The sequence below is a fragment of the Diadema setosum genome, chromosome 13, assembly GCF_964275005.1.
Source record: "Diadema setosum chromosome 13, eeDiaSeto1, whole genome shotgun sequence".
Taxonomy (NCBI): domain Eukaryota; kingdom Metazoa; phylum Echinodermata; class Echinoidea; order Diadematoida; family Diadematidae; genus Diadema; species Diadema setosum.
In genome coordinates, this window is record NC_092697.1 from 1,349,263 (window position 1) to 1,375,808 (window position 26,546).

At 40.5% G+C, this 26,546-nt stretch overlaps 1 protein-coding gene across 1 annotated transcript in view; it reads left to right on the top strand.

Annotated features, from left to right (window-relative positions):
- The first annotated feature begins 536 nt into the window (after positions 1–536).
- The window catches only part of LOC140237048 (uncharacterized), a 30,124-nt gene continuing 4,114 nt past the window's right edge, over positions 537–26,546 (top strand). Inside the window, exons 1-5 of the mRNA XM_072316989.1 lie at positions 537–570; positions 5,410–5,538; positions 7,235–7,327; positions 12,248–14,993; positions 22,508–22,605. Of these exons, the coding sequence (XP_072173090.1) occupies positions 537–570; positions 5,410–5,538; positions 7,235–7,327; positions 12,248–14,993; positions 22,508–22,605 (3,100 nt within the window). The remainder of the gene's footprint in view (positions 571–5,409; positions 5,539–7,234; positions 7,328–12,247; positions 14,994–22,507; positions 22,606–26,546) is intronic.

The window sequence follows — 26,546 nt, forward strand, 5'->3', positions numbered from 1 at the left end:
TAAGGGTAGCAATTATTCCCCCTTCTTTCTGAAAGCGGTTGGTCCACTGCTCTTTCATAATTCTAGAAAAGTGAATTTTTGTTGAATATCCTTTATATTTTCTTTGTATTGTTGTCCACTCATATCCTCTAGTAGTCTCCTCATCCAGCGGTTCCAACACCAAATTCTTAAAAATTCATAACTTTTGCATCGATTGTCCGATTTTTCTCAAACTTTCACTGATGTGTTCTACTAATGTTGCTGCTTTCACTCGATCCACATTGCTCTTTGGGTTTACCTTCCCTTTAAGATATGTGGGGCCAGATCCAGAGAGCCATGAGGGAGAGAAGCGGCACGCCGCGGCGCGCCGCGCCGCCGCGCTGTTTGGCGGGCGCGCGCGGCGGGTACTGTTTGATTCGTATTCGGATCATATGCATGAAACGAACAATAAAGCAGGCTGGCCAAAGAGGTTCTATATAACCCCTTTGAGACTGGCCTGTTTGCTGTTCAGCTCGACGAAACTCTGGATCCTTGGTTGGTACCAGAGACTGGCGAAGATGTCGATCCCGGAGGACGCGGGATCGAAATACGGTGAGTAGCTACATGTAACTGCGTTTTTTTCTTTTTCCAGCAGTCCAGTCATCTGGTCATTGATACCAGCGGCTTGTATCCAAATTCCCAGGTCAGGAAGTTATCATAATATCACACACTGTCCACTGACTGCGTGGTCCCACCCATACACGTACACGTAAGATTCTCTAGTTAATTAACTTTGCCTAAGATAAGGCTAAGCTAATTAACTGCGACCAGCAGCCCCATACGCATAGCGTAATGGGGCTGCGGACTGTAGCATTCAGGATCGTGACTAGGTAGTATCGCGCCCAAATGTCAACTTTAAATCGACAAATTTATTCAATTTGAAGACTTACAAGTGAAGTTGAAGTATTGACAACAGGGTTCGTGCAACTGAAATGACGGCCAGCGCATGTGCACACAGACATCTTATCCAGGCAGTCTGCAGTCATTAAATTACTGCGAGTCAATGGATTAGAAATTTGTGCGCATGCGCTGGCCGTCAATTCAGTGTGGCTCTCCCAGGTTTCTCTCGACCGAGTCACATTAAGTCATCAATTCAAACAGAAAGGGACTATTGACAGAACCAAACGTTGCACGAACCCTGTTGTCAATACTTCAACTTCACTGGTAAGTCTTCAAATTGAATAAATTTTTCGATTTAAAGTTGATATTTTGGCGCGATACTACCTAGTCACGATCCTGAATGCTACAGTCCGCAGCCCCATTTATATGCGTATGGGGCTGGTCGCAGTAAGGCTATAATAAGCTGAGGCTGAGCCGTCTGACTCAGAGTGAGGCAGTCGACTGATCTGGGGGGCATTTCATGAAGCATTTTGTCCGACAAAGTTGTCGGACAAATTTGCTCTCAGCCAATCAGAGGTAAGGAGTTTAGTAGCTTGTAGATCTAACAGTTTGTCAGAAAAATATCAGACCAAAACGCTTCATGAAATGCCCCCCCCCCTCCCCCCCCCCCCCCCCCCCCCCGGAGCGGAGGTCATTTCAAATTCATGAAGCATTTTTGGTCGTATATTTTTGTGACAAACTGTTTGTAGCGGTTTTCTATATCTGTGTATCATATTGTCTGGCATTCTGGCTGTTGTAAATTACGCTGTCTGGCGACCCCAGTATTTTGTCAACATCCACGCGAACTTTCTTTGTGCGCCGGCACACGACAGGTGCGCACTACATTTTTTGCCTTTGTCATCTTGCCGAGGTACGCGTTACATTCCAACAGTAGTCAGATTTTCATAAACACACCCCTTGTTTGCCCCTTACGTATGCCCGTTTCCATGTATGCCCCAAACGTGTTGTGTCCGCAGCGGCCTTCCATATCCGTTGCCTCTCCCTCGCTTCTTCTACCACCCCGACTTTGCCACTGTCACTATCAGTGTCATTGTCACTGTCATCACTCAATTCACTCTCGATGTCAAACTCAAAGTCTTTCCGTACAATATCAGGTAAAAATTTGACGTTTTAATGTCTCAGCCAAGAAAGCAGATGCAACCAAAGACAGGCCAGATATTGCATCCGCTCACCAAGAAATACGTGCTTTATGAATGGCGGCCTCGATTTCCCGCTGCACTCGTAAAGGGTTTTATTCATTTCGCGACGTCATATTTTAGGGCTCGAAAAAGACGGCTGTTCCGGAGAGAATATCGGTGAAGCAAATCAGTCAGTTTTAACTCGCGATTTCTCAGTGGCGCGCATATATATATCTTTTAATAGTCACATTAAAAATCTGTTTTAGGAGACATTTCCCTTTGCTTTGACACCTTATCTTATATGATTTTCTTGATTTTTATGTCTCGTTCACCATACTTTAATGGTCCAGTTAATGGAATCCGCAATATCGTACTAGTAATATAGAAATTCAGTTCTTCTAAAGACTAAATTTTAACTTAGTAATAACTAATAGGGTCTAGTAAATAGTATTATGCACTTGTCAATGTAATGACGCACCCCACTACCCCCGGACATGGGTGCGTCATGGTCATTTTTTGACTGACCACACAGGGTTTTTGACGGACACCACAGTCACTTTTTTGACGGACAAAAGGCTGCAAGTGACGAACACCACGGTCACTTTTTTGACGGACAACACGTTGAAAGTGACGAACACCTCGATCACTTTTTTGACGGACATCCTCGGTACATTTGACGCACCCCCAAAAATACTGAAACGATTTTTGCATACGTTTTATTCAAGCAATTTCATTTTCTTTTGGTTCGTAAACATAATTTGTAAAAGTTTCGGCAAGTTTCCCTTACCCTGGCCCTGCAAGCACCGTACCGTCATTCACCGTACATCACGCTGCTGCTACGATATTCCGTACAGTAGTATGTATTCTGTGCATGCAATCCATCCATACGACAATCACAATGTGTGCAGATGCGCTGTGTGTGCGCGGCCATTGCTATTCCGGTGGATGCATACTGCAGCGCAGCGCAGGTACACACCACGCCACGGCATTCCCGCGAGTATACACAGCCCAGTCGCTGTACGTAGAGATTCGCACAGCCTAAACAAGTCCCTGGTTTGACTTGAGATTGAGTATGCGTGATTTTTGTTGGATAGAAAATGTGAGGAGAAAGGGTGGCTTTTAAATTATTTGCTTGCCAGATTCTAGCAAGCATTTTTCCCTCTTATTCCAAAATGCTTCCCGACTTTGATTTTCACTTGCCGCGGGAAAACGCTCACCGTAATTTCACTCGCGGTACGTGTATACGGTACTGGTAGCGTGCAAAAATGCGTGCAGTTTTCCATAGGCTGTAGCCAAGTGACGCACCCCTCGGTTCAGAATAATGCGTGTTATTTTCCATAACCAAGTGACGTACCATGACGCACCCTCGGTCAAAAATTTGACCGACGATGATGGGATTTTGACGCACCCCTCGGTCAAAAATTTGACGGACAAAGCTGGTAAAATGACGGACACCTAGGTCACAAATTTGACGGACCAAACGAGGAAATGACGCACCCATGTCCGGGGGTAGTGGGGTGAGTCATTACATTGACAAGTGCATTAGTATAGCTGAAACTGACTGGACAAGTCTATGGATAGACTTAGATGGTTTCTAGACAGATTCTCAACACCATAAAAATAAGATTGTGGAAATTAACAGTTTAATGATAGATGGAGATTGTTTTTCTTGTACATATTAAATGTAACATAAATTTATATGCTGCACCTCTGTTGTCCCCTGTCTCCACAACCCTATAATTTGGGACAGGGTGCCTATTTCTGACAGGGCAGCTTGGCACTTGGCCCTTAGGGGACACTTTCATTCATAAATCAATAAAACAACTAATTAGTAATAATATGAACATTATGTGTGTGTAGAACTCTACATACATTTACCTGCCTGAGATGGAAGATTCTGAACCCAGGCTAAACCTCTATATTCAGATCCAGGTTTGGTCCTTCAGATGAGCTGGGTCATGGCCAGGTGGAGTGGTGTTAAACTTACATTTTATGGGTTCATTGTCCCAGAATTTGTCCAAACCAACTTCAAAACTGAAGACACTGGGTGGGTGCATCTATTAAATTTCTTGATTCCATGGTTTCGTGATACGCATGTAAAATGTCACACTCCCACTTTGGAACACAAGCACGAAGCAGGGCCAGGAGTTACAAGTGGTATGGGAAGGAATAACTTACCAATTGGGCCTTATCATCATTATCAATGAATGAAACGGGGTCATCCCACTAGACCGACACCCACGAGTTATACAGCCCACAAGTTCAACATTGGAAACTGGTCCATGAGTCATACAGCTCACGAGTCATACAGCCCACGAGTTCGACACTAGGCAAATAAAGCCCATGACTTCGACACTAGGTGAAAACAGCCCATGAGTTCGACAAATACAACAGACAGAAATTTGAAATTGACGTAATGTGTCGGTCTCGTGGGCCTTGTTGGCTTAGTGTCGAATTAATGGGCTGTATGACTCGTGAGCTGTATAACTCATGGGCTGTATGACTTGTGAGCTGTATGACTCGTGGGCTGTATGACTTGTGGGTGTCGGTCTCGTGATGTGCACCCAATGAAACGGCCCCTGCCACAAACAGGGCTGTCATAAAGATTATTTATTACAGTTAAAGAGATGACGTTATTAATAAAACTCTTTTTTTTTTTCTATGAGTGACTATCCCTTGATCCCTCTACAGCTACCCCTGTAGATGTATTAAGCATAAAGCTAATCATGTTATTACTGCACATGACCCTGTTGATGTGACATAAGTTGCAAAGAGACTAACCCCGGGGCGCTCCTTGTACGCAGTTATGGGAGCCCCAACGCATAACGTTGGGGCTGGTTGCAGTTACAAAGAGCCATTTGTGTCATTGGGTCTGGTCAGGCTAATTATATGATCTTGCTGATCCAAAGTAAACATGTATGTTATATTCTTTTTTACCTATAGATGTGTAATCTGTATTTATGACATGTTTTTTCATTTTTCCTTTCCTTTCCTTTCATCTCCCCCCCCCCCCTTGTGCTTAGAATCATCGTATTAAGCGTGTTACAAATAAGGATGCACACATGTTATTATCATTGATTTAGTTGGTGAGTACCTCCAGGGCTTGGGATAATTTGATTAAATCTTAAAATTAGATATCAACTTTCTCATCTACCAAGGACCAGGATACTATTACAAGTCATAAGCATGGCCAGGGCTAACCATTCTGAATTTGGAGAAAATGATCTGAATTCCCAGCTTGTGTTTCATTGTAGGAGTTTCCTATAAATGGGAATTGCTCTTTCTTTTGATACAGATGTTCAGAACTTGATTCCCTAATCCTATTCCTGCAGTTATTTTATTTACATTTGTTAACTTTCTCTATTTATCGCAGAGGCAGGAGCCCCAAATATCTGGGAACTCCTACTCAGGAATGCCGGTCACAACTCCATTGCAGGACTGTTCATGTCAGAGAGCAAGGCAGTGGGTGAGAGGTTGCTGGCCCATACTGCATCTGACAAAGGTGAGTCTGACTTTGTCATGGCAGATCTGGGATGAGGCAGGAACAAATCAGGGCCAAATTTTCTCAGTTTTAGCTTCTTTAAAACACTGTCATGGATGTTCACCAAACATTTTGCCCTTTTGTCAAGGTCACCAATGTAATGTCCTGTGTTTCAGAAATGAATAAAGAATATTGCCATAGCCATGTTTGAGGTAACAGTAACGCCCTGTATAAGTTGTGTCACTCTTATGTTTCACCCCCTGATGTGTCACACACCATTTCTGAGAACTTCCATTAATCCAAGATGAAATAAGATTCCTTATTACGAAACACACAAATTCTGAACCTTTATGAATGTTTGTTCGGAAAAAATGAATATTATATGGATCATCCATTGAGTTTTTCAATAGCAACTACACCTGTAGCACTATTCTGAAGATTCATTGTTCATAAGGTCAAAGATAATATAAAGTTTTGGTACCTCAAAAGTTTCCCCGAGTTTCCTTGTCTTAGTTTGTGTTTCAGGTTAAAGTACCTTTCATATAACTAACACTGTGAAACTTACTCGCCCCAAAATGCTCTCATGTCTTCGTGTAATAATGGTTTCGTACCAGAGCAGAGCAGGCTCTGAAAAATTCGAATGAGCTGCTAGTTTGACTCGACGCGGTACTGCGAGAATCAATATACACGTATTGTACGAAACCATTATTGCATGATTACTATTACATGAGAGCACTTTGGGGGGATTAAGTCTCACAAAAACTTTATATTATCTTTAAGCAATCTAAACTTGAAATAAGGTTCATTTTTACAAAGGTTCATCAGTCTTAAAATGGTTAGAAATTTTCTAGTCCCAGAGGATCGTTTAAAAGAAAATGAATAAGGCTCCTTTATCAGAAAGTAAAAAAAATAATAATAAATGTGGATAATTACAAACCTTATCATTTTTAAATAAACAAACCTTCAGAGTACCTAACCTTTTTCATTTTTTCAGATTGATGAAGCGTTATGCTGAACCTTGTTTAGTTTTCGTATTTAAAGCAGACAGTGGGAATGATGAACCTTATTTACTCTCCAAATAATGAACTTTGGTAAGAACAATTCTTTGGATGCACGAACCTTCAGATTAACAAATCTTTGGAATGTTGAATTGCAGCAGAATTCTAAACCATCTTTTTTCATACATTTGTAAAAAGTAATACTATGTAGTATAAGTAAAAATAATATTATGCTGTTATGCCAATTCCTAAACCATCTCTTTTTATACATTTGGTAGAGTAATTGTAAAAGTAGAAACAACATTATGCTGTTTCTTGAAGTAATGTAACATATTCATAAACAAATTTAATGAGATTGCATCACATGTAGCATTGCTTTAAAGTGTGCGATATGAGATTGCAATATTGTGCTGAATATGCACATACTTTGAGTGTTTTCATCATAAAAAATAATTTCTCTATTTTGTTAGGTTATAAAATAACAAATTGAGAATATCTACATAGCGAACAAAACGGTCCTGAGGACTTGGTTATCTTATGGCGCAAGTGCACTGTGCACAGTAGTCTCAGCAAAGTGTTTGTGATTCTGATTTTAATGCAATTTGTACTATTGTAATATCCATGTGTATACTGGTGCAGTCACCACCCGACATCATGAAATTATCACAGAAATGAGAAATTAATGTATGCTCCCCCCTTGCTATCTTTACTTCTAATAGACAAACTGGCAGTTGCCCATTTCCTGTACCACACTGGAGTTGTGAGTATTCAAGTGCAGCCAGCAGTGGAAGAGAACAAGTGTAAAGTCACAGGTCAGTAACTGTAATGCTGTCATCTCCACAATATTCATTTTTTGTCAAGCCCACCGGAAATGCAAGGAGACTAAGGGGTCCCCTGTGGCGTGTGTCTGTCCGTCATCCATCTGTAATGCTACAAAAACTTGAATAACTCTCTACTGAGGACTAAAAGGGAGGCAGTCCTGAGATTTTCACTGTAATGATAATTAAGAAGAGTAAAAATCATAACCTTTCACCCAGTTTATACGCGTGGAAATGAAAAACTGTCTCCGTACGTACACAATTTTTGAAAAAAATTCCTGCAAGCGATCGTGTAAGAGCCAGCAAAAAGATGCTACGTCATGCATGCCCTACTCACCAAGTTGACAGCCGTGCCTCTAAAAACCAATTTAAGTGTTCAAATGATCAGTTGTAATTTTATCATGAAATGTGAAGGTACCGGTATGTGATTTTGTTATTTCACACAAAATATTTCAAGCTTAGTTATATATAATTCATGAAAAATTGATATTGTTAACATAAATTTATATGTATTTTAAAATCAAATATACCATGAACTTCACATCAAATAGGCACGGTCCTTTTCTAGCTTCCGTCCGTGTTACATACTTCTTAGCATACAAAACACTCTTGCGCGTGAATTCTCACCATACTGTAATGTACACAGTTCTCCGTTCAGCAGAGTTTGGCGTTCAAATCGAAGATAACCTGTGCATAAGAGAGTCAAATTCTTCAAAGAAAATATTGTTTGTATCTCAATATTTTTGTAAGTACTCAGATATCACCTTTCCTCGAAAAAAAAAAAAAAAAAAATATGACGTCTGCCGGGCAGGGTAAACACAGGGGGTCGTAGGAATGTGATTTCGCTCCACTTTGCCGTGCATGTCCAGTCGGCACTGGCAGCAGCTAACTCAGTGGCATTGTAGTGCAGTCCAACCCCGGCTGCAGCCCCACCGTAAATGAAACATAGCTACGATGTAGCCACTTTTCTTACCTCTCTACGATTTTTTTCCTCGGTTCTCTTTGAAGTCGATGCTCGAGGTGTTTCTGTTTTATAACTCATCTGAGCAAATGGTCGGGATTGCATCTGGCTTCAGGAGTTTTTTCGGTTTAAAACCGAGGGCCACAGCCTGCCGGTCCACATAAAAACATTGCTTCTCAAATGGTCCACGCACAGGTGCATAGGTCACAACACGATATCGAAATTTTGTAGGCCCTAAGTTTCTTATATTCGGCTTCGTTGTACCGAGATTTCCCAGCCATACAGCTCACCTTTCACGATACTTTTGTGGGTCTGGGACGGAAAAAAAAGGATTTTCCTGGCAAATTTTCTGCACGATTCAAGCAAAACTGCTGATGTGAGATAGCCTGACCAGACGACGCTGAATGCAATCGCCCCTCTAGTGTACTAGTACAGTTGGTCTGTGTAGAACCGTTTCTACCTACAATCTGTACGCATAGAACATGCATGCGTGGCTACAGGGCGGCAGCTGCGCTTGTGATAGACTGGGAAAGTGCGAAGGGCAAACCGCGTACGGGGTATCTACCGTAGATCTAGTTGTACCATCCACACGTGTACTGTGCGAATATACAATACACACTGTACACACACACACACACACACACACACACACAGTACGTAGAAACAATGTCAAATACTAGTAGCCACCGTCTTCTTCATATATCTGGGTAACTAGGGAGCGTACGGATAATGAGCAGACCACGGCTGGGAAGAGTTGTGCCTCGGTGACGTCTGACTCTCCGACAGGATTTGCTCATTAGCATATTCACCATGCAGATTCACACTTTTTCAACCAAAATTTACGAGCTTATTTGGTGATTTGAAAGTTTGTTTTTGGTGAAAGTAGTTCATTGGAGGTACCAACAACAACATTTTTTTTTAAAATTTGTGAGGACTGCCTCACTTTAAATTTCTGTCAAACTTGGAGGGAAGAATGGCTATACAAAGGTACACATTTTACTAAACATGAAGGTCACCTCAAGCTCGAAGGTCACAGGCAGGGATCAATGAACTTTAGGGCCCTATGTTCAGTTTTTACACCGCATTTTGATTATGTTTCATAAATTTTGATGTATATGTCCGTTTGTTACCAAACTTGGATGGTAGATGTCCCTTGGGGAGTTGAAGGTCATTACAAGGTCAAAGGTCACACAAGTGTCAACAGACCTTTATGGCCCAATGTTAAGTTTTTACGGCACATTTCAATTATGGTTCATAACTTTTGATGTATATGTCCACTTGTTGCCAAACTCTCTCTCTCTCTTGTGCAGTTCTGTTTTGTTAATTGTCCAAATTTAATGAAGTCAAAATGAAATGCTGTGAAGAATGGTTTACATGGAAACTTCAAATTTATGCATTGTGTGTTAACTTTATAAATTTAAAGTGAGTCAGGTTTTGATGTCTGTAGCCATTTAAGAGTTGACAAACATAATATGCTAGGTATTGATTATATTATTTTCTTAGTTTTGCTTAGAAAATGACCTCTGATATTTGAATGGAATAAGAAAGATTGGTAGTTACACATATCTTAAATTGACATTTACAAAGGTACAGTTGTTTTGTTTTTGTTGTTGTTTTAATGTATGCCTCTTAATGAAATTTGTATTTTTCGTATTGTAAACTGACTGTTTTAGGTGCACCAGGTGGGTTAGGGAAGATGGCCTGAGGGCCCAAGTCATTCAGTTGGCTCTTTCCAGACCCAGGCTGCCCAACCTGGTGCACCCTTACCACTCCAGTGTATGTTCTGATTTTGAAATATGTACTATGATATTTGTGAATGAAAGCCGAATAAATGATAATAAGAATAATAATGATAATAATAATAATAATAATAACTTGGCTGGTAGATGTCCCTTGGGGAGTTGAAGGGCATTACAAGGTCAAAGGTCACACAGGTGTCAACGAACCTTTAGGGCCCAATGTTAAGTTTTTATGGCACGTTTCAATTATGGTTCATAACTTTTGAAGTATATGTCTGCTTGTTGCCAAACTTGGATGGTAGATGTCCCTTGGGGAGTTGAAGGTCACCACAAGGTCATAGCTGGGGTCAATGAACTTTCGGGATTTAGAAAAACATTAATTCTCGCTATCGCCAATGACGTAAAAAGTACCCGGATGTGGCTTTTTCGTCAAGATTTAGTGCACTTGGTAGCAAGGGCACTTCCGGTGCGGGGCATAATTTGCACAACGCTAGCGTGCGCGTACGTGTACCTTACCTATAGCGCAGCACCGACCACGGATACTAGTACAGTAGGTCGCTGTACCGCCCGAGCCAGCGAGTGGCCAGGCCTGTCATACTCGTACACTGTAGTCCCCGCCGCTGGCCGGCAGCCGGCCTTGCATGCACCACTGCACGCAGCGCATACTGTAAGCTAATTACATAATACATACCGGTACGGCATACTGCTTGATCATGCAATCGATGTGCACATCACAGATCAGTCATCTCTGCATACGCTGAAAATATGCTGGAAAATATTCACCCACCTGGATATACAGTATATCGTCATGGAATGCCCATCTTTTTTTTTTATTTGTTCTCTGTCGAAATGTCGCGAACACAATCGGGAACGAACAGTGATCTCGAACTTATCCTGTCTCCGAAGCAATTTCTTCCAAGTAAGTACGTACAATGTACGTAGGCACTAGGCCTACTACGTATACCTAGTGCTACTATGAATACTACCACTACTAGTAAGTCGCGCATGCACGTACTGCGCTGTGGAGTCACCCGCAAACTTCACCCACGCGGCCACGTCACGTCTCGCATGCCAGTAAGGGTCCTATTTCTGCAGATTTTTTTCATTTATTGTCGTGCGAACAACACATGGCAGCTTCGCAGCAACAACCAATAGCTGTATTAACAGCAATTTCTTAAGAATGGGGAAATTTCAAATCATATTAAAGCTGTAATTCAAGTCGAGAAAACCGGAAGCACACGTAGAATACAGTCGATTGTGTGTGTAAATAGCATTAGTCACATATCACGCGCGTACGAACGGAAGTGACTTTGCTACCGGACTATCCCATAATGCACCGTAAATGACGCTTAAATCAACATTCGGGTACTTTTTACGTCGTTGGCGATAGCAAGAATTTCTTCTACGCGAATGGGCGAGACACATTTTGGCCCTTGCCTTCTTTCTACTCAATCTCACCCAGTGTCTCCAATCATCATCATATCCAAGGGTGGATCCAGGAATTCTGTAAAGGGTAGGGGGAGCGCTTTTATAAAATCAAAGGGAGGGCATACACCCCCTCCATTTTTTTCTTTTTTGTTTCGTTAGGGTGGGTGTGCACCCAGTGTGCCCCAGCCTTTATCCACCACTGATTTCCATCAGGTCAAACTTGTAATTGTCTATGTCTATTGAAGTGACTCATTTATTTTGTCATACATCCATAGGGTCCCAGAGGCATTATGCTTTAAGGGTCCAATTGTCTTTTCCTTGATTGATGATCATGCTTTAAAAAAAAAAAACCAACAAATGATAATAAATATTCTCAACTGATTTTCTTGGCACCTGGCCTATAAATACTTCACTGCAACTGGGGGTAAAGATTTAATTGACACAGCAAAACTTAACCAAATTTGAAATCATCTTCACTGTGAAATGAAAACTTTTATACCTTTGTTACACAGTGTTGTTGACCCATCCTGATTTATGTATTTTATGCTGCAGTACATGAAAGTGGATTAATGTATCATTATATATTCTTTGTATAATATTATAAATAAGCTTTCTGACTGACTAAGACTGAGGTTATTCAAAGTGGATCAATATCTTGTTGACTCTGTTGGCATTGTTGAGTTTGGCATGCTTAAATACAATATACAAAACTCCGTGTAAGTGTAGTGCAAATATTGTTTTGGTGATATTAGTCAATTGTTTTCGAATTTATGTTTGTCTCTCCAGGGTTTGTTCCTGGGGATGAAGACAGCAGGCAAAGGATATCTCCTGGAGTTGATGTTGGTGAGACCACAGACAACAGTCCAGGAGTAACTGCACAGTCAAGTGTTGACTATCCCACCAACCCTCCTGAGACTTCCAAGAGATATGGTAGAGATGAAATGGACGGCAGTGATGACATCTCTCTGGTATCTTCAGGAGTTGATGTTAAGATTGAGACCAAAGATGACAATCCAGGAGTAACTGTTACACAGTCAAGTGTTCAATATCCCACCAACCCTCCTGGGACTTCAGTGAGAGATGGTAGTGGTGCAATGGACGATGATGACAGTGATGACAATGGTTATGCTCTCTGGGATCAAGACCTTCAAAATGAGGAGGAAGAAACCCCAAAAGAGAATGCAACCCCAAATGAGAATTCTACCATAAGAGAGAATGCAGATGGATTAGATAGAACTGATGGAGGGGTAGAGTGCCTAAACTGCCACACCAAGTTTATGCACACCTGGGACTTTGATATTCATCAACCACAGTGTCCTGCACCCTCAGTTTATGCATGCAACCAATGTAACCACATTCGCCACACCAGGGATAGCATAATCAGACATCTCCGAAAGGAGCACAATGTCCCTCTTGCAGAGATACTGACAAAGATTCAGGATCTTAGGATTCCCAAGAGTGACATCGTCAATATGAAGATCCAGATCCGCACAAATAGTACTGTGAGCCGCAGAAGAGACCAAAAGAAGTCTTATGCTTGTGATCGCTGTGACTTTACTCACAATGGCCAGGAACCTATCATCAAACATCTTCAAGAGGAGCATGAGTTAACTCTTGCAGAGACACTGTCAAAGTACCGAGAACTGGAGGTTCCTGTGAGCAAGCTGGAGACTGGCAAACAGCGGTCAAAACAAGCGTTAAAATCACACGAAATGGAAAGGTCTGGAAAAGTAAGGAAAGGGGACATGAAGAACAGTAAAAAGAGGAGGACTACTAGGTCTTTCCGGAACTGTGACAGAACCTCTCCCTCAAACACTAGTCAAACAGAGGAGTATAGTGATACTGACATTGTGATGGACTTATTTTGGAAAGACACAATGCAAGACCATGAGCTGGTTAATGGTAATGAAGGTGACTGCAGGATACCACCAGAAAAACTAGAATTGCAAACACTATCCATAAAGCTCCAAGACATCAGAAAGAAAAAAGAGTATATTACTTTTGAAGCCAAGTCAGACGTAGACCCAGTTGAGCACGCTAAAGAAATTACTCTCTCCACCACAGAACATATGGAGATGAGCAAGGAAATGGAGGCCAAGCCTGAAGAAATTGAAGACGGGGAACAGACACAAGCAGGGGAAGAAGCAGTCACTGAAATATCCCCAACAGAAACCTCAGAAGCTGTTACCAGCAACTCCTCAAATTCAACACAGAATAAGGGTAGAAAAAAACAGAATCAATGTGATATTTGTGGTGAGAATTTCAAGTCCCACCATTCTCGCATGAAACACATCCATGTTGAACATTTTGGGATGACATATACCTGCAGTACTTGTAACAAGGTGTTTGACACTCACAGAGGCTTCCAATCGCATGTCAAATCTATGCACAAAAACAAGGCAGATGATATATTTTACAAATGTGAAATATGCCTCAAAACCTTCTACCATCAGTCATCATACACCGCCCATAAATATTTGCATGAAGACAAATATGCGTGTGAAGTGTGTGGGAAGCGATTTACCACCCGGGGATCAATGAAAGCTCATTTAAATCGAGTGCACACAAAGGATAAGTTGTTTCCCTGTGACATCTGTGACAAAGTCTACTATGACAAGAAAGCATTAATGAGCCATATGGAATATCACTCTGATCGTAAGTACGAATGTGATATTTGTCACCAAAAGTTTCACCATAATTGGTTAGTTAATCTTCACAAAAGAAACGTCCACACTGAAAAGTCTCATCTTTGTGAAATTTGTGGAAAGAGCTTCAAATCCAAGGGAACCCTGAGTCAGCATTGTGACACTGTTCACAGCACTGAGTGCAGATATAAGTGTAATGTTTGTGGCAGAGGTTTCAAGCGATGCTCAATTCTCTATGCCCACCAAAGAACTCACACAGACATTAAACCATATCCATGTGAGATCTGTGGGAAAAATTTCCGCACACGAAGACACCTACAGGTGCATACGAACTGGCACAACAATGTCAGGGACTTTGTGTGTGAGGCATGTGGCAAGACATTCCTGACGAAAACAAATCTTGACAAACATTGCTTCACCCACACAGGTAGGAAACCACACCCATGCACTGAGTGTGAGCAGGAATTTGTTGATCTCCCTAGTCTGAGACATCATCTCCTAAAGAAACATGATATTCACCTTGAGCGCAAGGTACCCAGGAAATCAACAGTTGTTAAGATGACTAAACCTCCTCAAACACAGGATCCTCCCTCTGCAGAACAAGAGCCTCAGGTTAAAAGTGGATCAAGTGCACCTGGGATGCCATCAACCCAAAGAACAGTTGTGGAACCTGTCAATAGCTCTGTTGTCTCTGGTCAACCAGCCCAATTCGATGTTGTCTCCAGTGCTGTGACAGCCAGTGGAATCAGTGAGGATGGTCTCAACACAGCTGAGCAGGTGTCTGAGGATCTCCAGCCTCCAGCGATGACTGCACAGTCACTGCCACAGCATTCTAGCAACATAGACGATAATATGATTGCTACCGAGGCACTGATGCAAATCATTATGTCATAACACACAGCCTAATACATATAGCTGTTTCTGCCACTATTAATGAGATGTGCCCAGTGACTGTCCACACCAACATTTTTATGCCTCCGCCACGAAGTGGAGTTTTCGGTTGTCCATCTGTCCTTCCGTCCGTCAGTAATCAATTTTGTGGACAGTGTAAGGTAAAAATTATTTGAAAATTTCTAATGAAACTTGACATATGTATGTATGAGTGGACAGAGCTGTGCTTATCAACTGTTTGGTGCACATGCTTAGGGTCAAAGGTCAAGGTCAAATTATCAAACTTCTATTATTTCTCCCACATCTATGCAGTGCCTGAAGGTATTTTCTTGAAACTTAATTTACATGTGTACCCGGTATCACTAGATTCTCTAGGGAAAGTTTTTGGTCTTGAAATCAAAGGTTAGGTCCTAAAGGTAAAGTGAAAATGCTAAAATTTAACTTTTTTCCCCCATATCTCAGAAATGTCATAAGAGATCTTAATGAAAATTACAACATACATGTACATATGTCCTGCCTCTCAGTGATCCTCTTAGGACTATTTGGGTCAAGGGTCAAAGGCCAAGGTCAAATTATAAGAATTTCACTATTTCCTCTATATCCATGCACTGCCAGTCGGTAGTTTCTTGAAATTTGGTAGTTTCTTGAAATTAAGTGTCTTGGAGAGAGTGGGGAGAAGTGTGACAGAAATTGTGATTTGATGAATTTTCTTATATTTAACTTTTCTGATAGAGTATTTAGAACAGGGCACACATGTCTCTGACCGCAAGATTACTGTGCTAGGCCACATAACGTCGCTGAGGTGATCAGAACTTGTATCTGCGATTTTGGTGAAAATGACTTTTTTGGATTATTGGTCAAATAATGGGTTAAGTGATGTACTGTCCAAATCCCAACTGTCTTACTCCAAAAATGAAGCCAACACGCATGCACAAGGAAAGGCTATCCCATTTGCCACAGTGCTTTTTTGCTCTCCTGAACATTGGACATTTTGTAGGTAGGAGGTCTTATCGCCCCAGCGACGATAATTGATTGTAGACTTCATGTTCCTAAAAGTTTCATGTTTGTAGTATTATTGATTTTTAGAAGGCTTCTGAATGGAGTGAATTGGGCCACCCCCCCCCCCCCCCTTGGGAGAAGTGGGACATTGGTTGGGGTGAAGTTAGACAAATACTTGTAGTAACTGTGTACATGTATAGACTAGATGATACGCAAGCATATCATAAAATATGGTGTGTACGTGTGTGTATGCTTAGGCCCTATGTGCGAGTGTGTGAATAATTCCACATAAAGGGTTTCATCGCAAAGTGTGATGTAATGTATCCAGAATGGTCCGGCAGAGAAAGTTGCATTAAAAGCATCTGAAATGATAAGAAAATGATACAAGAGAATCTTTGGCGTTTTTATCATAACTTTGAATACGAGGAGAAGTGGGACAGTGATGATGAACCAGTTTACCATAACACCCAGAAAAATTCAAAATGGTTAATATTGGTTCAAAACTTTTTGAGATAGGAGAGGAGTCCCACTTCTCCCGGGTCCCATTTCAACTTACTTGTATCCCCTACAAGTATTACCAGATAAAGATAATTCTCAGGGAAAGTTTGTTGGCTGAGGTCAGTGGCCCAATAAAAATGCTGAAATTTCGCTCTATTGCTCTCTTTGCGATCATTTTTACTGCTAATATCAGTTCTGCCAGTATACAGTGTGTCAGAAGAGACTTTTGAAAGTGAGAAGAGCACATTGGAGTTGTACTGTATGTAATATGCAATGTACTGTGTAGGCCTACCATATTGTGACCCATTTTTGTATGGTGAGATTTAAAGGGCACGCACACCAAAAAGAAAGACTTATGACTCTGTCAATGATTTTTGCTGGATGTGGGCGGAGTGTTTAAGGCATAGCATTCATCATTTGGAGGATTGCTTGAACGCATATTTTGACAAGAGTTGTAACAGATTTATACTCCCACCATGATGAATGTACAGTAGGTATTAGACAATGAAGAGGATATTTAAAAGTACAGTCAATTTAAAATGCCACAATGTGTTCTAATCAATGACTCAAAGTTGTGTGAAGGCACAATTTTACCGTTCACTGATACATGTATCTGTACTGTATGATGATGGCATGTTGGGTTCTAGAGGTACGCATGTACTTTCAGTAGTACATGTATGCTGACATGATTCTAATGTTGACCCCAATGTGAGCGACTATGCACATATATTGGCGCTCGATCTGTTCTATCATCATAGCAAAGTCCTCGGGACTGGCAGTTTTGGTATGTTCGGTATAATGAAATATGGTTATAGCCGAAGAGAACTGAGTACATGTATAATGTATAAAGATTATGCACTGGTAGATCATACTTTTGGGACCAGAATTTTTATTTTATTGTAGCTGTAATGTCATTATAACGAACACTGTTACACCAAAACTGAAGTTGCAATGAATAAAATTCAGGCTGCAACATTATCCGCTCTGTGTTTTTATCAGTGTGTTTGTTCAGGTATACATGTATAATGAAATTTTGATATCCTGTGTGACTAGAAAAGCACTTTGAGTGCGCATACCTCCGCCAAGCATGCAGCTCATTTCCACCACTGATCTTATTCTTCCATAGAGATATTAGTGATTTCCACCCACACATACTTATAGCATTGTGTGCTGAAAGTCGTCAGATGGATTTCCCAATATAGAAGTCTTTGTTACGTTTTAAACCCTCAGCACGGCGCGCTTCGGCCTAGCAGAAACTAGAGTACGTACTTTAGTGCGCGCATGCAAACCTCAAATACGCGCAGCCTTCACTCCCAACTTCATTGACCCTACCTGCCAAAATATCAAAATCCTTCATAAATTCCCCCCAAATTCTTGGATGACTACCAAAAGTTAATTGTTTGTTACTTGTGTCATTCTCAACCTTTCCTGCAAGTTTCATCCCAATCTGTTAACTACTTTTTGAGTTATTTTGCACACGGACAAACTAACCAACTGACTAACGAACTAACGAACAAACCAACGGTAAGGAAAATATAACCTCCTCCCTTGGCGGAGGTAACAAAAGAAACCAGCCAGTCCCAAGGACTTGGTCATAACTGGAGTCCACTGTAGGGCCTACAGTGTTGTATGCAGGATATGCTATACGGACCATAAGTGATGCCATACAGGACTAACAACTATCTGTGGTGGCACTTGGCCACCCTTGTATTGACAATAAATTAAAGATACATTAAATACTACATCTAAATTTCATGTACAGCCATATTAATTTGTTCTCTAGCTGCGATGTTGATGTTATTGAGTGTGTGTGAGAATGTGTGTGTATGTGGTGTACATTTCAGGGCATAGAAAGGAACAAAAGTTGTTCCCTCAAATACTAGAAATTCCAAATATTTCCATTTCCATTAAATCAATGCAGCAATAGATATTGCAAACCACTACAGTTCATGAATCAAGACTAAATTATGAAGTTCAAAATCATTTTCTTTATCACCTGCCCCCCCCCCCCCCGAAAAAAAAGTAGAAAATTGCAGTTGACTTGCTGTTTATTTCGATGTAAAATAATGAAGTAACAAACTCTGCAATACGCTGCATAGACAATTTCATAAATGTTAGTATATGTATGTATATAAATAAATATATATATACACACACACACACACACACACATATATATATATATATATATATATATATATATATATATATACACTTGGTGATTCTACCCTTCTATGAAGAGTGCTCGATATCCTCAAAGGAAGAGCTTTAGACAGAAGTATTGGAACATGTTCACTCGGTTGACATCAGGTTCAGGCAATTGCCTGATGATTGCCCCTAAATGAAGGTGGCATGAAACCCCGAGTAGCAATAAAATACGGATGAACCTGATGTCAACCGAGTGAACTTGTTCCAATACTTCTGTCTATATATATATATATATATATATATATATATATATATATATATATGTGTGTGTGTGTGTGTGTGTGTGTGTGTGTGTATATGAAAGTTCTCCATTGGTGTGTAGTAAATATAGATATCAAGAGTAAAAACTGATGTTTCGGTCAAAGACATCAAAGACTGATAAACGTGTGGCCGAAACGTCAGTCCAATTTTTTGACTCCTGCGGTGTTTATATGACTGTTTTTACTCTTGATAGCTATCTGTCTATATACATGTATATATATATATATATATATATATATATATATATATATATATATATATATACGATTACAGGACTGTATACATATACTTATACATATACAATGTATATATATATATATATGTGTGTACAGTTAACCAAGAATGAGGAAAATATTAAAGTAGACTGTATGATAAGAGCTAGGCATGTCCTATTTTTATGCAGACCAGAAGGTGAAGGAAATAATGTACTAGCTGGGGGAATCAATGCTTGCTATGCTCCGTCATCGAATGATGAAAAGGAGATACAACTGTATTAATTATAATATGAAGGGAGAAAAAATACACGTATTGAGATGGCCCAGAAATTGAAAGGGAGGGAGATATACAGTGCGGGCTCATTTGTGGTTAATATAAAAGAAATAAAAAGAAAGAAATGAATGAAACACAAAAGTGGCACAGAAATAGTTTTTGTACCCCCTCCCTGTACGGAATTCCTGGATTAGCTTGATCCGCCCTGATACGCATGTACATAAATAATAAGAAGATAAAAGTTATACATATGTACATCGTAGGCCTACATGTACTGCAGGATGAACAGAAATAATCAGAGCGGGAGAGGGAGACAAAGATTGATAGAAAAGAATTAAGTGGGGAACATGTACTAGTATTAATGGAGAATAACATTATAATAAGTGTACCTAAATTCTAATAGCGAATGCAGGATAATGCCTTCGATTGTTGAATGCTCTGTTCATGCAGGGACCATGGAACTTTTTAATTTTAAGGGGAAATTCAGCTCCAGGACTCGCTTTTAGATTTTAGATTTTTAGATTTTTAGATTTTATTCGACTCTTCTGACCCCATTGCGGGGTATGAGAGTACAACACATAAATACAAGATATGATCATTACAATATCAAAGACCGTTGTTTGTAATATATTGCAATGATGTATATAAAATAGTCTATACCTACTAAACATATATACAGTGATATACAAATTGGCAAGCAAGGTTAACTAATCGTATGAACCATATGACCAAACAATCGTGACATACAACTACACAATATGTACTAGAGATCGAGTATCACTGGATGCTTAATTTTTCTACCACTACGAGTTACAATATTTCCTTTCTTGACTAAAGTACACTCAACTCAACTTGTTCAGGCTTCTGCAAATCTGCAAAATATGACCTGATCAGCCTCACAAATAATACTAATCTTTTCAGCTGTCCTAAATGCGGACATGAAAATAATCTGAACATGTGTACTGAGCAAGGACGTTCATCCAAATAATTATTGCTCAAATATAACTGTCTTTCCTTTTCAAAGAAGGGGCATACGAAAACATAGCTAATTCATCACCTGTTTCATGTCTATCACAACAAGGGCATTGAACATCCCTTTCATAAAATGACTGTATACATGTACAAATCTTCTATTATGAACTGGCAACTGATTTGACCTACATCTAAAACGGCTCAGTGAAATTCTATCCCTCTTACTCTAACTGGACTGAATACCCTTCAAAGAGACTATTCGTTTAAAAAATCCTATAATCTATACATACTCTATTTGACCAAACATATTTGCCATCAAAACTTGTTTAGACATATCACTATTATCTCAGCTTCAAGGTACTCAATATCCAGTTATTACTAAATCCTTCTCTTTTTTCTTAGCCATACAACACCAAGACCAGCATGGTTTAAAATTTCCCCAATATGAGATATCAACTTAAATACAAAGGTCATGTCCTGTTGACTTATTAATCTTTGGAGTGTATAAAACCTGAAAGAATATTTAGCAGAAGAACCCTTAATGATATAGGTTCAGCAAGAAGCTAACCATAGGATATTTGAGTATTAGCCAGTCGTGTTCTCCCGGTTTCTGCATTTACCATACAATATGGTGTAAATTTATTTACACATAACAACGATTTCAAGAATTTCCTATGAAAAATTTCGATTTGACTCAAATCCTCCAAAACCCCAAACTTCACACCTATACAATAGTATTGGTAACACTAACTGATCAAACAGTTCGCATTGAATATCCACAGGAAGCTTGAGTTTCTGAACCTTTAGAGACATAGAAAAAAAGTGCTTTCCTTGCCTGTGACTTCCTGTTTAGAAATAGCCTTCCTAAAACTTCCGCTGTAATTAAATTGAATACCTAAATAAACAAAATCATCCACTACATCAAGTTTGTCTTCACCAAAACTGAACAGTGGAAAGTTACGTACTTTGCCTCTTGAGAAAATCAGGACCTTAGTTTTTGTAGTATTGATACTTAACTTCCAATCTTTACAATATCGATGCAATGCAGTCAAAGCCAACTGAAGCTCTTCTGCACTGTCGGCCAAAATAAGAGTGTCGTCTGCATACAACAATATAAATGTATAAAAAGATCCTCATTGACTTCTTTGTCTAAAATTTCAACACAAATTTTTCAAACAAAAACTGTAGTCCCTTGAAACGACAACTCAAAAACGATTCAAAATCATTGAGATATGAGTCATATACATATTTCGGATCTTTAAAGGGATCATATAGTTTTGGTTGAGACCGAATTTCAGGTTTCTGACATTTTTTGGTGAGATAATAAGGAACCTCTTATGAAATATGAAAGAGCATGTAATTCCATGAGGAATTCAACGTTTAATTGATGAAAATTGGTTTTGAAATGGCTGAGATATCGAAACAGAGCGATTCTAATAAAGTGTGGGACCCATGCACACTTTTATTACGATCGCTTTGTTTCACTTTGTTTTTGGATGTTTCAGTCATTCCAAACCCGATTTTCAACAAATAAACTTTGAATTCCTCTTAAAACGGTATGCTCTGTACTATTTCATAAGTATTTTCTTGGTGATCTCGCAAAAAGTTAAAAGTCAAATTCTCATCTCCACCAAAACTGTACTATCCCTTTAACTCTCATGATGCGCAGGGCTCGATCACATGGCCAGGTAATATAATTCCCCATATAATAGACAGGTGTGCTAAAATTCAAACTTCAGAAAATTCTGTAAAATAGCTGGAAGAAACACGTTTCATCTGTTTTTTATTATTATTATTATTATTATTTCCTTTCTTCATTTTGATATATGTGACGCGGTCAGGGATATTCCATTATATTTACAGGTGTGAGCCCTGTTACTATACAACGAGGGCCCCTGTAATGGCTGTATATATGCCATACGAGTACATGCAACCATGCTCGGGCCCGAAGGGTCCATGATGCAACCAGGAAGATGGGACCTTCCCACTGGCCTCCCTTATGCACCCAAAGATCCTACTGTAGGGTGATAGGTAAATTGGTACACATCACTATCATATACCTCTTGACTTGTTTGCACTGCAGGAGCAAACCCTTGTTGGTCGTAAAGGAGTCTGCGCCAAGACTACAACATGCACCACTGCTATTCTGGCACCGTGCCATATCACCTACAAAATGCATGAGTAGCCTAACCTTTCCAGGCTGCTGTTCAATGTTTACGATCTTTGATGCCACAATACACGCCATGTACTGCCACACGTGCATTGTGATAAGTGTATACATGTATGCAGGGAGGTGACCTCCCTGATGCACCGATGTATTGATGTTATCTTTGCGTAGTGTGCTAGCTAAGTAGACACAGGTGAGGTACATAGGTGTGCGACGATGTCGATTCCAGTGCCAGTGAAAGAGGAAGATGGTGAGTATAAAATCTATGGCAAATCTAACACTGCACTTATCCTTTTACAAATTGGCAGTACTATCTCTGGTACTTCTCTCGCTAAAATACTCCGTCGTACACTATTCACCAGGGGTCCACTCGACCGAGGTCTTGTTAATTGCCTCCGCGCGCTGCATCCACTTTTACCTCCTTGATTCCTCGGTCCCACCAATAAGGTACAGCGTTGGATATTAGTAGTCTGTAGTCTAAAGTTTCCGGTACATGGCACATGGTCTATAAGACTCTAGCTAGGTCAGGGAATTAGGAATTACCTCCGCCAATGGAGGAGGTTATGTTTTCGTTTATTAAATACAGTTGGTTTGTTTGTTAGTTAAATCGTTAGTTATTCCGTGAATTTGTCCGTGTGCAAAATAACTAAAAAAGTAGTTCAATTTAACGGATTGCTAATTGGGATGAAACTTGCAGGAAAGGTTGAGAATGACACAAGTAACGTTAGAAGTAGACAGAAAGATCCGTCTGTCCGGAGGACTCTTTTATATTCTGCCATTGACGCTGTCCTCCTGAGGGGATCCGTGAAGCCAAACGCAGTCTCCGCGGAACACTCCCCGACGGACCGATCTTTCGGTCAACATTGGAAGTAACAAACGATTAACTTTTGGTAGTGATCGAGAATTTTGGGGGAATTTATGAAGGATTTTTGATATTTTGGTAGGTAGGGTCATTGAACTTGGGAGTTCATGAGGCTGCGCAAATTTGAGGTTTGCTTGCGCGCACTAGTATACTTGTAATGATAGTGAGTGCGTGCTCTAGTTTATGCTAGGGCGAGGCGTGCCGTGCAGCTGAGGGATGTTGTAGTGTAGTAACGGTAACACCACTGTTGCTGGTGAGTTGCAAATCTATCTTGTACTTGAGTTCAGTCAGTGTTGTAGCTTCTTTCAGTATCATGTTCCAGTTCACAACTGAGGGATGCGCACACAGTCAATCCCTTTTATACACGTCTCCCCTAATAGACAGGGCCAGGGGGGTTAGGGTGAAGATGCTAGGGGGCGCTACTACTACAGGGTTTATGACGTAACAAAGACTTCTATATAGACCTTGTGCATTGACGTCATCACTCGCTTGACAACCTCTCGTGACGCCATCTTAGAGGACAAGCGAAGTCCTTGACAATGCACGCGCGCAACTAGCTATGTGCTTTTCTTTTGTGCGATAGCAGCGATTACCTCACTCGCTGCCAGTCACCAGGCCAGCCCCAATTTTTCTTCATAATCAAACAAGTTTGACATGACATGACACATTATGCAGCAATATTTGGGTAATTTTATCACATTATGCGATCGAAATACTTAAAGGCCGTGTCACACCATAACGCGGGCTTGTGGCGAGGAGGTAGTTTCCAGCACGTACATGTAGAAGATTTTCAGCGGGCGAACAAGAATGTTTGCAATTTTCATTCATGCCTTGTCATACTGCACGGGGGAACTTCTGCGGCTTGACTTGCGGGGAAACAAATTTACTCCGAGGAGCTCTCCGCAGTTGGTCCGCACCTGACAGTATCTAGCGCGTAGTTGCCCGGAGGTGCTCATGTAAGTCCGTTTTAACCACAGCCAAGTTTTGAGCATGACCAAAACTTTTTCCGGGTGAGTCGCGGGAATGCCCGTAGAGGTCCACGCAGAACGCCAGTAGGAGACCCTTAGCGGCAGTACTTCCCAGGCAATTCCCACGCAGGTACTTCGCAGTCCCGTATGCAGCCAAGATAATGAAATTCTGTGAGATTTCAGCCATTCCATTAGAGGAATTCCTTCACTAAGTTGTCAGCCCCCACGCGACTGGTAGGTACAAAGGTCACACAGTATACTCGCAAGTATAACGCATCCAGCAAGTAAGACACATGCGCTGACTCGCACAAATCCTTTTCTGCCCTCAGGAATGTCCGGTATGCTAGAAAATCCCTTCATGTAACAAGCCCGAGTAGCTTGCCCGGAAAGGTGTGACAGGGCCTAAACACGGTTGCGGGTAAAAAAATATACGTGTGCACATCCGGGCGACTACTTTTGAGATACATGCTAGGTACTGTCATGTGCGGATATCTACGGGGTCCTCCGGATAGTCAAAATTGTTCTTTGCAAGTCGCACGCAAGGCTGGTGTGACACGGCCTTTACATTAACTAGAGAATTCCTCGGTTACATCGCAGAAATTTGTATATCCATAGCGCAACATCGCCGTTCGCTGAATGTATGTCGCCATTCTGAATTTCCTTAGCCAATCACATGCGAGTTTCGTGTTTTATTAAAAATACGTAAAAATCTACCTCGCATGTGATTGGCTAATGGATTTACAGTAGGTTGATGAGCTCGTATGACCGCTGGTGGTTGCATCTTTTTTCATGAAATTTGTGCCAAAATGTTGGATATACATGTATCATTAATCTGGTGAGTGCAATGCATACCCTGGTACCTCAAATGTCGATTTTGCTATACAAGCTTAAATTTGCCGATCTAGGGCTGTGGATTACATGCAATAGAAAAGACAGTAGAAGAAACACTGATGTTGTGTGTAAATGCCCATTGACTCGTGTGTGAAAGCACACTCTAGCGACGCATTGCTTGTCCTCTGAGGGAGGGCGCCCTTCGAGTACAGAGTTTCAGAATTTGTAGTGATTGGGTTGAGGAATAAGAATGTTTTAAAAATTTACAAAAAACTGCAATGAACAAGGATGATGACATGCCAGCCTCACCATAAGAATGCATGAGTTGGGGCTCAAAGAAGCAGAACAAGTGAAGAAGGCATGCATATATTCTTCACAGGTGAATTTGTTGAACAAGTGGTATTGTAATGGAATTACACTGCTACATTTCCGAAATATGTGAGGCTCTGATGTCATCAACACTGTTCAGTGTAATTTTTTAAGATTTTCAGTTTACTGGTTTCTCTTCTCAAGGACCACAATAAATTCCACGATTCTATACATGGAGTTGTCGATTTATGTACTACATAGTGTGAAATTATGAAAATCGTCTGGAATGCCCCTTTAAACATAGGTCAAGGAAGGTGAGCATTCAACACATTTGTGACAAACTTGTCATTTTAACATTTTGCCAATTTTGTGAAAATGTAATCACACATTGTCCACATGTACTATTTAGACCTATTAGGAGAATCATGCATTATGGCAGAGGCATAATAGTCACCATGGCAACATTTCTAGATTACCAGTGTGATGGAATATGTAAATGGACACCATGCCCTCACTCTCAGAGCTACCTCCACCATAAGTTTCTAATGTTCTCATGTAAGAGTGTGCTAGAATGCATGGAAGGTGAACTTGCGATACTCAAATCAAATCAAATGACAGAAAAATCAAAGCAAATAAACTTATCAGATCGTTAGCAGTAGAATTGAGTAAGAGCTGTGAAAAAGGTCATACTTTTAGAACAAATTGGTTTTCAACAGCTTTTTTTTTTAATTGGTCTCTGCTGACTGGATATATGGGGGAGGGGGTGAGACTGTTCCAGGATTGTGGATTTATCAAATTATCAAGTACATGCAGTCTCTTCTTTGCATTGACCTTTTAAGACACTACATTGGTCTTTTTTTTTTATGACTAATGCTATTGCAGAAAATTCACTTTTAAACTGTCATAGACTGGTTAGTTAATTTGAAGTGGATAAATGTTTACATAATTTGGCATTGTTGAGTTTGGTGTGCTTAACTGTGTACTA